Source organism: Perognathus longimembris, chromosome 1 (genome assembly GCF_023159225.1).
Source record: "Perognathus longimembris pacificus isolate PPM17 chromosome 1, ASM2315922v1, whole genome shotgun sequence".
NCBI classification, from domain to species: Eukaryota; Metazoa; Chordata; class Mammalia; order Rodentia; family Heteromyidae; genus Perognathus; species Perognathus longimembris.
In genome coordinates, this window is record NC_063161.1 from 97919460 (window position 1) to 97933047 (window position 13588).

The window sequence follows — 13588 nt, forward strand, 5'->3', positions numbered from 1 at the left end:
CCCTCAAAAAAAAAAACAACCCAAAACAAAAACAAAAACCTCTCCTGGGGGTGAGAGGAAGTGAGATAATCAAAGGAATGAACACTAGGATTCTGGGGCTCTGGGTGGGTGGTAACACATTCTTTTCACAGAGCTGGGGCACACAATGTGACTGTTATCAGCAAGGAATGGAAAAAACCCACTCAAGCTGCAGGGGAAAGCTGGATCTTGGCGTGACAGCTTTTAATGTCTTTAAGGATGGGCGGGCCATCAAGTGCCTTTTCCGGAATAGGCCAAGGAAGATAAGTCCAGCTTGGTTTTGAAGGCCTCCGTCAGCTCCTGGGCCAGCAGCTCGTGGAGGGACATTCCATCATGGGAATAGACCCAGTGTTTCCCAGTCCAGTCATAGCGCTTGGGTCCGCTGGAAGACAAGATGGATATGCAGTAAGTATTTCCCTGAGAGCCCTTGTGTGCTGATCAGGGCTGAGCAATGGCCTCCATGCGCTAAAGGCTTGGTCACCAGTCTGAGGCACTCGTTACTGGGAGAAGTGGGGCCTTTGGAAAGGGTGAGGTCCATGGAGGCGTGCCCTTCATGGGGGCACTGAGCCCCACCTACCTCTCTCTGTCTTGTCTTCCTAGCTCTTTTTTTTTGCTAGTCCTGGGGCTTGGACTCAGGCCCAGAGCACTGTCCCTGGCTTCTTTTTGCTCAAGGCTAGCACTCTACCACTTGAGCCACAGCACCACTTCTGGCTTTTTCTGTTTATGTGGTGCTGAGGAATCAAACCCAGGGCTTCATGCATGCTAGGCAAGCACTCTACTGCTAAGTCACATTTCAGCCCCTTCCTAGCTATTTTTTTTAAAAATTCATTTTATTTTATTTTTCTGTTTATGTGGTACTGAAGAATCGAACCCAGGGTTTCATGTATACTAGGCAAGCACTCTACTGCTAAGCCACCTTCCCAGCTGATTTCAAGCTCTTTTGAATGAGCCACATCTCTGCCACAACATCCTGCCTCGCCACAGATGGGACCCTCTGAAACAGTGAGCCAAAATTAACCTTTCTTCTTTTCACGTGGATTTTCTCAGGCATTTTACCATAGCCATGGAAAGCTAACATAAGCACACAAAGGCTGCCACCCAGACACTTATGGAGTGACATTTTACAGTTAGATAATGGGGCATATATTTGATTTCTTGACTTAAGTGTCTATTTAAGGAGGCAGGAGGGTTGTGAATTCAAGGCCAGGTGTAGGCAAATTAGTGAGACCTTTTTCTCAAGAATGATGTAAAAACAAAAGTGTTAGGGGCATAGCTCAAGTGGTAAAATGCTTGCCTCGCAAGTATGAGGTACGGAGTTCAACACCTTGAATGACAAACCAAAACTTAAACCCAAACCAAACAAACAAAAGGTAGTGACACAATCTCTCCTCTGGACACTTCCCAGAACATTCTGGAGATCTGAAGACCCTTATCTATGAGTTCCCATCTTAGAGCAGTGTTTGCAAAATCACAGCCCTTTATGTGCAACTGGTGTGATGGGGGTGCCTTACTCTATTAGTGAAGTGAGGTGAAATTTATGTAGCACCATTTTTTAATTTTTAAAAATTTATTATTATTATTCTTTTTAACTAGTCCTGGGGCTCAAACTCTGGGCTTGGGTGGTGTCCCTGAGCTCCTTTTTGCTCAAGACTCGCACTTTACCACTTGAGCCACAGCACCACTTCTGGCTTTTTCTGTTTCATTGGATAGGAGTCTTATGGACTTGTCTGCTTGGAACCACGATCCTTAGATCTCAGCCTCCTGAGTAACTAGGATTACAGGCGTGAGCCCCTGGCACCCAGCAACACCAACTTTCAAACTAACAATTTGGAGGCATTTAATACAGCAACAGTGTTGTGTAGTCCTCTATCTAGATCCAAATCATCTGCTTTACCCACCAAAGGAAACCCAGTTCACAACGGCAGATTTTTGACTTGTGATCAAACCTGGAGGGAGAAGATAGCCAGATCTGCTTGTTTGGGGTCTGCTTGTTGATCACGTAGGTTCCTAGAGCTCCGCCCAGCTTGACTGTTAGCACACCACTCTGGAAAAGGGGCAGACAAAAGAAATAAAGCCAGACCAAGTTAGCACTGGGCCATACTGCTTTGTATTTTGTTATATAGCAGCAGATTATGGCTTTACAAGGACCTGCTCCACACCATAAAGAAATGTCTTGCCAGGCACCAGTGGCTTATGTCTCCAATCCTAGCTACCAGGAAGCAAGAATTCACAAGAGAATTATGATTCAAAGCCAGTCCAGGCAGAGAAGTCGATGAAACTACATTCCCAGCAAAAAGCTGGGCTAGAGGTGAGGCCCAAGTGGTAGAGCAGCACCAGCTGTGAGCAAGAAAGCTAAGAGAGTGCCAAGGTCAGACTTTTCTACCCAGTTGGCTTTGAACTGTAATGCTCAGCTTTCAGCCTCCTGAGTAGCTAGGAATACAGGTATGGATCATCAGCACTGGGCAGAAGAATTGATTTATTTTTTTGTGCCAGCCCTGGGGCTTGAACTCAGGGCCTGGTACTGTCCCTGACCTTTTGTTCTCAAGGCTAGTGCTCTACCCCTTGAACTAAAGCTTCACTTCTGTTTTGTGTTTTTTTTTTTTTTTTTTTTTTTTTGGTGTTTAGTTGCAGGTAAGAGTATCATAGACTTTTCTGCCTGGGCTGACTTTGAACTGCTTTCCTCAGATCTCAGCCCCCTGAGTAGCTAGGATTACAGGTATGAGCCTCTGGTGCTTGGCTGAAGAAAAAAATTCAATTTATAAAATTTGAAATAGGATATTGTGTAGCGAGAACACTGCTCTCAGCATCAGGAGAGGCATCACAGCTATGATCCTCTCACAGTGCTGTTCCTCTTGCCTGCGAGGTGAGCGAGCTGAGTGGCCATGACTGTCTTAGCTCTTAGAGCTGGCAGAGGGTTGGGCATGCTGGTGTTGCTCTCCACCACCAACTAGGACATACCAGACAACCTTGCCAACTGCAGGTTCAGTCTCTACTGGTATACTCTGTCAGTCCAACAACAGACTGAACAAGCCATAATAAAAAGAAAAGAAGGAAGCCAGCAAGCCCATCTGACTCGTCAGTCAGAAGAACAATGGCTTAGCTAGGTGAGTACCAACGCCAGCCTGGGTTTGTTATTTCCACCCTTTCTGAGCATCTAACCAGGTCCAAAGTTCTACTGACCTTTATTGGCATGCTTCATACAGGTGGGTCCATCTTTCTTCAATAAACACACATTTAAATTTGAAAACATTCTTTCCACAAAAGAGCCCTTTGCTCCAAAGTCTTCAGTACCTTAGAATGGTCAGGAAAGCCAGGTGCCGGTGGCTCACACCTGTAATCCTAGCTACTGAGGAGGCTGAGATCTGAGGATGGGGTTCAAAACCAGCCCAGGCAGGAAAGACTCTTTCTTATTGCTAATGAACTACACAGGAAAAGCTGGACAGTGCTCAGACCCTGAGTTCAAGCCCCAGGACCAGCACGAGGGGGAAAACATGGGCAGGAGATGACAACAAGGTCTACCAGTTGGTTCCCTGTATTGTAACTACTTAGCAGGAGCGAGTCTCACACTAAGTTGTACTCTGGGGGTCTTGCCCATCAAAAACTGCAGTTACCATTGTCACTAGCTCATTTGTAGGAACAGATGAATATGGGCTGGGCATGGCTCATTGATAGAGCACTTGTCTAGCACATGCAAGATCCAGGGTTTGAATCCCAGCACAGCCAATAAGTAAACAAATAAATAAACACAGATGAATGGCAAGATGAGCTGGGGGAATTTCACACACATGTGACTTCTTAAGGAATAACAATGATGATGCTAACGCATTTTACCATTGTTCCCCTATCCCTTTAGTTGACAGCCGATTGTCCTACATAACCCAGTGATTTAAAGCAGAGCACACATCTTGACATTTCCTAGTATTAATTAATGGCTGTCAAGATTAACCTCTGTCCCTGGGGCGTGGCTTGGTTCTAAGGCCTCAGCAACTCTCCTAACGGCCAAAGGTGACCCTTGCTCACGTCTGCCACCTGGTGGCCTGTCAAATAAAGACCAGCACTTCCTTGTCTTCTGGAATCCCGGGCTAATTACCACATTCAACTCACAACTTCTCAGACCAACTCCACACTGCAATCAATTACCTGGAGCAGATGAACAAATCCCAGTTCCCAGTCCAGGGAATATTCTACAGCAATTAATTCGAACTCTCTAAGGGTTGGACCTAGAGACTCACATTAGTCCTGGGCGAGCTTTTCAAAAATGTGCTTCTTAGGAATGCAGCCTGATTTGCAGCTACATGAGACTGGAGCAGGATGGCAAGTCTTGGGAAATGTTCCCAACTTCAGACCAGCTATCTACGCTAGTTCATTTTTTCCTGGGGCCATTTGCTACACAGACACATGGCCAAGCCCTACCTAATTTACCTTTAGAAGTATCAGGAGAAGCTGGGAGTTTGCAGTTTAAATTTTTTTCTTTTGTTTTCAGTGCCAGGGATTGAACCCAGTATGTCAAACATTACACTAAGAGCTCTTCTTGGCCCTGACTACAGGAATCAGAACCTGCCCTTATTATTATTATTTATTTATTTATTTTTGGTGCTGGAACTAAGGGCTTGAACTCAGGACGTGGGTGCTATCCTTTAGCTTTTTTGCTTGTTGTTGTTTGTTCAAGGTTGGCCCTCTACCACTTGAGCCACAGCTCCACTTTTGGCTTTTTTGATGGTTAAGTGGAGATAAGTGTCTTCTGGACGTTTCTAGGCCTTTGAACTGTGAACCTCAGCTCCTGAGTAGCTAAGATTACAGATGTGAGCCTCTGGTGCCTGGTGTGCAACGAGCTATAATTCTTAGGGAGGAAATAAGAAAATGAAAATAAGCCAAGGGGTACCCCAAAGGAGACATCATAGTCCTTCGATGTGTAAGGCTTATCTGCAAGGTCCTCAAAAAATTCGGCCAAGGAGTCCAGCGTCTCCTCTGCTAGTCTTTCATAGGTGGTCTCGTCTAGTGAGCTGTGGGGCGGGGGGAGGGGAAGACAGACAAAACAACCCAAAACATGGTTACCAAACCACTCTGTATTACTAATATCAACTTCATGCATTTATTCATGTCATTAATTGTTTGCTGGTATTAGGATTTGAACTCAAGGCCTCATGTTAGCTTGGCTTGCTTGCTTGCTCAGCTGGCACTCTAGAACTGTTCAAGTGAAAGAGACAGGAAATAAGAGTTTTCCACAGAAAGAGGCACTCTGAACTTTGGACAGGGCTGCAGGCAAGTGAACTGGACAGTCACTTTGGTTTTGTCTTGTTTTTTTGGTCAGTCCTGGGGCTTGGACTCGGGGCCTGAGCACTGTCCCTGGCTTCTTTTTGCTCAAGGCTAGCACTCTACCACTTGAGCCACAGCGCCACTTCCTATATATATGGTGCTATATATGTGGTGCTGAGGAACTGAACCCAGAGCTTCTTGTATACGAGGCAAGCACTTTTACCACTAGGCCATATTCCCAGCCCTTGGACAGTCACTTTGGAAAACTGCTGGGCACCCTCTGCTAAAGTAATCACATTTGCAAGCTGTGGCCCATGGAATGCATGCAACAGAAATGCACACCAGGCCCACCAAAGACATGCACCAAGCTTGCATGTTCGGAGCAGAATTACTGTATAGTGCCAAGATGAAAACTGCCCAGTGCCCAGATCACACCATGGAAAATTATGGCTTATTCACAGCAGAATGCTGTGTGAATGCAAAATAGAATTGTCCTTAGCTATAAGAACAGCGTGGATGAATATGAGGAACATAACTGATAGAAAGAAGTTGCCCAGAAATGTATTTATACTTAGTGATACCCACAATGTCTAAAAGGAAAATCAGGGAAAACTAAACAGGTGCCAGTAGCTCATACCTGTAATTAGCTACTCAGGAGGCTGAGATCTGAGGATTGCAATTTGAAACCAGCCTGGTATATGAGATTAGTCTTTCCTGGTCTATGAGACCAGGAAAATCGATGAGACTCTTATTTCCAATTAACTAGCAAAAATCTGGAAGTAGAGCCAGCTTTGAGTTAAAAAAAAGCTAAGGAGAGGGGCTGGGAATATGGCCTAGTGGGTAGAGTGCTTGCCTTGTATACATGAAGCCCTGAGTTGGATTCCTCAGCACCACATAAACAGAAAAACCTGGAAGTGGCTCTGTGGCCCAAGAGGTAGAGTGCTAGTCTTGAGCAAAAAGAAGCCAGGGACAGTGCCCAGGCCTTGAGTTCAAACTCCAGGACTGGTTAAAAAAAAAAGTTGAGGGGAAGTGGCCCTTGTTCAAGATCCAGTGTTAGCACAAAAAGAAAACAAAACAAAAGTCAGGAAAATGAAGCAAGCTCGTAGGATTTCAGTTTTTTTCTTTCTCAGTTTAAAAATACTGCTATAATTGCCAGACCTCAGTGGCTCATCTATAATCCTAGCTGCTCAGGAGGCTGAGATCTGAGGATTGTGGTTTGAAGCCGGCCCAAGCAAGAAAGTCTGTGAGACTCTTATCTCCAATTAACTACCACCCCCCCCCCCATACACACCAAAAAAAAAGGCCAGAAGTGGACCTGTGCCTCAAGTGGTAAAGTGTTTACCTCAAGCACAAAAAGCTCAGGGACAGTGCCTAGGTCCAGAGTGCAAACTCCAAAACTGGCACACACACAAGAACTGCCATAACTGATCATGATGGTGGATGTCTATGTTTCCAGCACTGTGGGAGCTGAGGCAGGAGGATCTTAAGTTCAAGACAAGCCTGGAGCTGGGCAATGGTGGCTCATGTCTGTAATCTTAGCTACTCAGGAGGCTGAGATCTGAGGATGGTGGTTCAAAGACAGCTCAGGCAGGAAAGTCCCTGAGACTCTTATCTCCAATTAACTACCAGAAAACCAGAAGTGGTGCTGTAGCTCAAGTGGTAGAGCACTTGAGCTGAAGAGCTCGGGGACAGCACTCAGGCCCAGAATTCAAGCCTCATGAACGACAACATCAACAACAAAAAACCATATTGTTGTAAGTCCACACTGAAAGAAGCTGATCTGTGATTTTCTAGGGCAGGAGGAAGGGAGGGCGAGCACATAACTGCTAGGCCCGGTATAGGGTTTCTTTTTGGAGTACTGAAAATGAGAAATTCTGGAATTATGCAGTAGTGATGGCCATACAGCCCACAAAGATATAAAATGTTCTGAACTGTACCTTTAAGAATGGTGAATTTGATGAGCTCCAGGGTCTCTTTGTTACAGCATCCTGGCCTACTTTAACTAGAAGACTTAAGAAAATAATAAGAAAACACAGAAACAACCTTATGTCCAGTAGGGGGTGGCTTAAGTGGATGATAGAACACCCACAGAATGCTATGCTACTGAAGAAGTTAACTGGCTACTGCTTGCAGGAGGAGAGAGGCTCCACAAGGGAGAGAGGGGAAAGAGAAAAAGAGATCTCTCTAGTGGAAGCTATCAGTCTTACCTGGAGTTGCTCCAAGTTCCAGAGCTCCTCCAATGTATCCAGCAGACACTCTGCTTCTGGACATTCAGAATGTGGTTGGGGCAGTGGAGGTTCAAACCCTGTAGCATGGTTAAGAACACTGTATTACTATCCTCGGTCTCCAGTAACCCACTTCTACATGCGAGAAAAACCATAGTAAAATCACTATTTCATATATATGTACATGTATATGTATATACATATATGTATATATATATGTACTTTTTTTGGCTAGTCCTGGAGCTTGGACTCAGGGCCTGAGCACTGTCCCTGGCTTCTTTCTGCTTAAGGCTAGCACTCTGCCACTTGAGCCATAGTGCCACTTCTGGCCGTTTTCTGTATATGTGGTGCTGGGTAATCGAACCCAGGGCTTATGTATACAAGGCAAGCACTCTTGCCACTAGGCCATATTCCCAACCTTATTTCTTATATTTTTACAATCTATATTTCCTATAGATTGTTTCTTACCTTCCTATTGTGCATTACAATGGGTCCTGCCACTCTGTCTAATCTGTCCTATAAGGTAGCCACGAGCTAAATGTAGGGATGTAAATTTGAGGTAAATCAAGCAGAGTGGTTCATACCTATAATCCCAGCACTATGGAAAGCTGAAGTTAGGAGGATCATGGTTCAAAAAGTTTGCAAGACCCCATCTCAACCAGGATCTCAGTGTAGTGGTACCTACCTGCCATCTTAGCTACAGCAGGAAACATAAGATAGGAGAATAAAAGGAGACCCTGTATCAAAATAATCAGTGCCATAAAAGGGTCTGGAGACATGTCTCAGCAGCAGAGTACCTGCCTAGGAGCAAGAAGCCATGAGTTCAAATGTCAGTACTGCCAAAAAAGAAATTTATTGAAAATAAAGTTGGTTCTTCAGCTGTGTGAGACACAATTTGAGTCCTGTGGCTGTAAGTGGCCAGTGGCACACACAGAGAATGAGGGTGTGTGTGTGTGTGTGTGTGTGTGTGTGTGTGTGTGTGTGTGTGTGTGTGTACACGTGCACTAGTCCTGCAGCTTTAAGTCAGGAGACCTCAAATGCTCACCTGGCCTTTTCTGCTCCAGGCTGGCCCCGCTTGAACCACACCTCTGCTTCTGGCTTTTTACTGGCTATAAGAAGTTAAGAATCTTGGAGATTTTTCTGTCTAGGCTGGCTTTGAACTATGATCTTCATATCTCAGCCTCCTGAGTAGCTTGGATTACAGGTATGAGACACTAGCATCCAGCTAGGCTTATTAAAATCAAACAAATTAAAATAAGAATAATATTATTTAAAAACTTTTAAGTAAGTTGAGAGTAATTTGGCTATGGGAATCTTCATTTTCTTTTTTTTCCTTTTTTGCCAGTCCCGGGGCTTGAACTCAAGGCCTGAGCATTGTCCCTGACTTCTTTTTGCTCAAGGTTAGCACTCTGCCAACTTGAGCCACAGCGCCCCTTCTGGCCTTTTCTATATATGTGGTGCTGAGGATTCAAACCCAGGGCTTCATGCATGCTAGGCAATCACTCTACCACTAAGCCATATTCCTAGCCCTGAACCTTTTGTTTCAACTGTGTTTATGTATGTTTGTGTGTGTGTGTGTGTGTGTGCGTGTGTGTGTGTGTGTGCTGGTCCTTGGCCTGGGTGTTGTCCCTGAGCTTTTGCTCAAGGCTGGCACTCTATCACTTGAGCTATAACTTTACTTCTGCCTTTTTTAGGAGGTTACTGGAGATAAGTCTCATGGACTTTCCTGCCCATGCTGGCTTTGAACTGTGATCCTCAGATCTTAGTGTCTTGAGAACTAGGACTACAGGTGTGAGCCACCAGTGCCTGGCTGGACTTTATCTATTTATGTATTTTTTTAGTGCTGGGGATTGGACCTGGTTGCACACTATATGAATTCTGTACCACTGAGCTCCAGCTCCAGCTTCCAATTGTGAATTTGACAAAGTCCAGATACAGTTCAGACAGTTGCAGAGAAACCAAATGTCTGAATGGAAATGTGCTAGATAGAAGTGCATAAATAAGGGGAGAACAAAAAAGTAAGATCTGACATTACTGATTACATGATGAAATGGTATTTTGTATCTACTAGGTTAAATTTATTGGGGAAATTAATCTCACATGGTTCTTTTTACTTCTTCAGCATAGCTACTAGAGGGTTTGGAACAATGCATTCCACGCTATTTCTGCTTTAGACATCCAAGGAGGGGACAGAGAAGGCTGGGCAGGAGGCTGCAGCCAACTCAGGTCCTGATGAATCCCAGACCTTCAGCACCAGCCTGAGGATGCTTGGGCCTTAAAAGAATTACAAGGGGAGAGGTCCAGTTGTCTCAGCCATTCACCCAAACCGCAAAAATCCCCAAGCTGTGCAAGCCAACCGTGGAGTGGGCAGGATAGCCAATGATTAATTTAGACTGGAAAAAAGAGGCCCAAATGGGTGAACAATGCTGCCAATCACTTAGAAAGCCCCTCGCGACTGCTAACCTGTGCAGACCTTCGGGGGACCAGCACCAGGCACCACTTCTTGTCACTTTGCTAAGTTAAAATGTAGGTAGGGAGGAAGCTCAAATGTAGCAGCTCCAGGTAAAGACAGCACAGGAGTGAGCAATGAAGGTCTACTTTAGGAAGAGATTCCACACCTGCTTGTTATTCTAGAAAAGCAGGGATACCCTTTTTGTATGTCCAAACATTTGGGTGAATACTTGGCATCTGCAGGCTGTTTAAGCTTACATGGTGCTCTACCAATAAAGTACAACCCTGGGCCTACATCCAAACTCTGAGCTCCATATATGGTTGGGCTGGACCTCACCTAGCTCCTTCATCTCCACCACTTGTAGAAATGTAGGAATGTTCCCTCCACCACTCTGTTGGCACTTTTTTTTTTTTTTTGTGGGTAGTGAGGCTTCAACTCTGGGCCTGGGACCTGTCCCCGAGCTCTTCAGCTCACAGTGCCACTTAAGGTTTTCTGGTGGTTCATTGGAGGTAAGAGTCTCCTGGACATTCCTGCCTGGGATGACTTTGAACTGTGATCCTCAGATCTCAGCCTCCTGAGTAGCTAGGATTATAGGTGTGAACTACCAGCGCCCGGCTCCGTTGGTATCTTCAAGATTGGAATTGAAAACCCAATGGGGCAGTTATTTCTATGCATTCCCAAGGACATACTGAAGGACAAATTTGAGCTGCTAGAGTTGTGTGTGTGTATGTGTATGTGTGTGTGTGTGTTTAGTGCATGTGTACTTGTAATGGGACTTGAACTCAAGGTCTGGGCGCTGTCTCTGAGCATTTTTCTGGGCTCAAGCCTAGTGCTCTACCACTTGAGCCACAGTTCCACTTCTGCTTCTTGGTGGTTAAGGGGAGATAAGAATCTCACAGACTTTCCTGCCCAGGCTAACTTCGAACCTCGATCTTCAGATCTCAGCCTCCTGAATTGTTAGGATTACAGGTGTGGGCCAATGAACCCCGCTCAGGTTTTAAAGTCTTCCTGTTAACCCAATGTAATCTTCAACGCAGGTCCCCAAGACGAGGCGATCCTCATCTCCCCAGCAGAGAAAACAAGGCCTGCGAGGTTGGGGGATCCCTAAGATTACACAGCTCAGCGGGGATTAGGGATCAAGGTGTGGTTTTTGCCCAAGGCTGGTCTCCACTCTCCTGCAGCCCCCCATCCCCTCCCCTCGCAGGGGGAAAGCTCGGGCTCGAAAAGTGGGTGTCACCTTACAAATGCATTGTGCACACTCACTCGCATCGAACGCACGCACCCGTCGTATCCAACGTCACAAATAAATTAATATCACGAACATAATCTAAGACCGCATCACATTTAATATCACCATAAACGAGTTCTTGCAAAGCAAGCTATCAGCCTGCAGACACCGCCCCCCCCCCTCCCTCCGCACCCAATCCCCCTCCACCGGCCCGGCCCGGGACCTCGCGGATCTTCGCACAAAGAAGAAAAATATTCCTCATTTCAGCCCCAGCTGGGCGGAAGCCAGCGCCGAAGTGACGCCGGAGAGCGCGCGGCGGCGCCGCCCTCCGGCCCAGCATCCAGCAGCCGCGCGTCCCCGGGGGCAGGACGAGCGCGCACCGCGCGCCCCCAAGCGTCCAGCGTGCGCGTGACATCCCCCTTCCCCCCCGCCCCCCCCAACACCTCGGCCGGCGTGCGGCCCGGCGCCGATACTCACGCTGTGGCGGGGCGCGCGGGCCGCGGCGGGCCCAGCGTGTAGGTCCCGGCGGCTGCCGGCTCGCCAGCACTCCCTGTGGCGCGGGGACCCCGAGTAGGCCTGGGCCGGCTTCGTAATCGCCGTCCGGGGAAGCAGGCTGGCGGCTGTGCGGCTCCCGAGCGCCCACATGCTGCTCCGGGTCTGCGGCCGCTCGGCCTCCCTTCCTGCCTCCCCCTCCCCGCGCGTCGATGCGGCAGCGACCCCTGGTGGCCGTGGGCCGCAGGGCGCTCGGGCCAGCGCTCAGGTCCTGCTCTTCTTTGCTCCCTCTGCAAAGGTACCCGCATCGCGCTGTTTGTGCAGTTAGCAAAAACGGGCAGCCTACTTCGGACAAGGCCCGGGGCTCACCCGTTGGACAACATGACGAAACACGACTTTTATTTACTCAACAAGCATTTACTTACCGAGTGCAATGCACAGTTCTAGCAGTGAAGATAGACTTATGAGCAGCATAAACATCCTTGCTTATGGGGAATTTACACTCAGCCTCTCCACCAGCTGAATAGTTGTTTTTCGTCAGTCGTGGGGCTTGAACTCAAGGCCTGAGCACTGTCCCTGAGCTTTTTTTTTTTTTTTGCTAGTGCTCTACTACTTTGAGTCACAGCTTGACTTCTGGTTTTCTGGTGGTTAATTGGAGATAAGAGTCTCATGGACTTTCTTACTCAGGCTGGCTTTGCACAGCAGTTCTCAGATCTCATCCTCCTGAGTGGCTAGGATTACAGCTGTGAGCCACTAGCACCTGGCTTAGCTGAATGCTTTTAATTAACCGCTTGTCACTGACGAACCGGAAATAACTTGCTGTGTTTTCATTCGACGAAGGAAGGGGCTGCATTGAGTGAGCATTGGATCTAGTAAACTTCATTTATTTAGCTCTGGTGGTGGTGGTGGTATGTATGTGAGGTACCATTACTGAGACTTGAACTCAGGGCCTGGGTACTGTCCCTTAGCATATTTACTTAACTCTGGAAATCTACCGCTTGAATCACACGTCCACTTCCAGCTTTTTGCTGATTAATTGGAGTTGCACGTCTCATAGAATTTCCTGTCAAGACTAGCTTGAATCCTCAGGTCTCAGTCTTCTGATTAGGATTGTAAGCCTGAGAGCCACAAGGCACTCAGTTTTCTCTGGCAGCCCCTATGTGTAAGTAGGGAGGCTGTCTGGGTTGTCATTGCAGTGTGCCCTGAGCACTTAGCTAAGCCTTCTGCCTAGAGGGTCTTCTACCCAGCAAAGGGTAGGGGTGGGAGTTGGGGGTGGATGGTAGGGGTAGCAGAACCATCCTTCCTTGAGAACTGCTGCTTTAGTGTAACTGAATTATAGACCCAAGCCACCACCCCCTTTTGGCCTTATTTCCAAGTATTAGATAATGGTCATTAACTATTCAAATGGTGGCTGGTCTATTCATGCTCTTTCTTGGTTTTTGGGCTCCCACTTTCATTGCCTTACTCAGACAAACTTCAGCAATCCTTTCTTATATATTCACTGCTCCAGGATCAGTTCTCTGCCCCTGGATTTTGTATATCTGTCTGTAGTAGAGCTCCTAGATTGTGTGTCTCTGTCTATAGTAGAACTGATCTCTGTGAATTACATTCTCTCTTTCTCCCTCCATTACCAATTTGCTGGGAAACAGGTTCAGCCAAGGAAGACATTTGCAGGAGACTGGAAGAAGGAGAGAAGTTGGGAGAAAACAGGGTTCCTTTACCCTCTTTCCCATGTCCCAGTCTGCCACCCCCCTCCCCCGCCCCCAGACAGAGTCTCTAGGTGTGACTAGGTTTTGTTGTGATCCACTTGTCACAGGCCTGACTGCCATGATTTCAGCCACCATTCCTTAGGTCTGCCCACACCCTTTCTCCCTTTGTCCCTCTCATGCTAGTTATGGCAATATTCCTCTCTGCTTG

At 46.9% G+C, this 13588-nt stretch overlaps 1 protein-coding gene across 1 annotated transcript; it reads right to left on the reverse strand.

The window, feature by feature from the left end:
- Positions 1-205: 205 nt before the first annotated feature.
- On the reverse strand, positions 206-11856 carry Fxn (frataxin). The gene is made up of 5 exons (XM_048332878.1): positions 11657-11856; positions 7482-7579; positions 4901-5021; positions 1965-2062; positions 206-400 (listed from the first exon to the last, which is right to left on the reverse strand). Exons 1-5 carry the CDS (start codon positions 11822-11824, stop codon positions 250-252), a joined length of 636 nt encoding a protein of 211 aa, XP_048188835.1. The 5' UTR covers positions 11825-11856; the 3' UTR covers positions 206-249.
- Positions 11857-13588: the final 1732 nt, after the last annotated feature.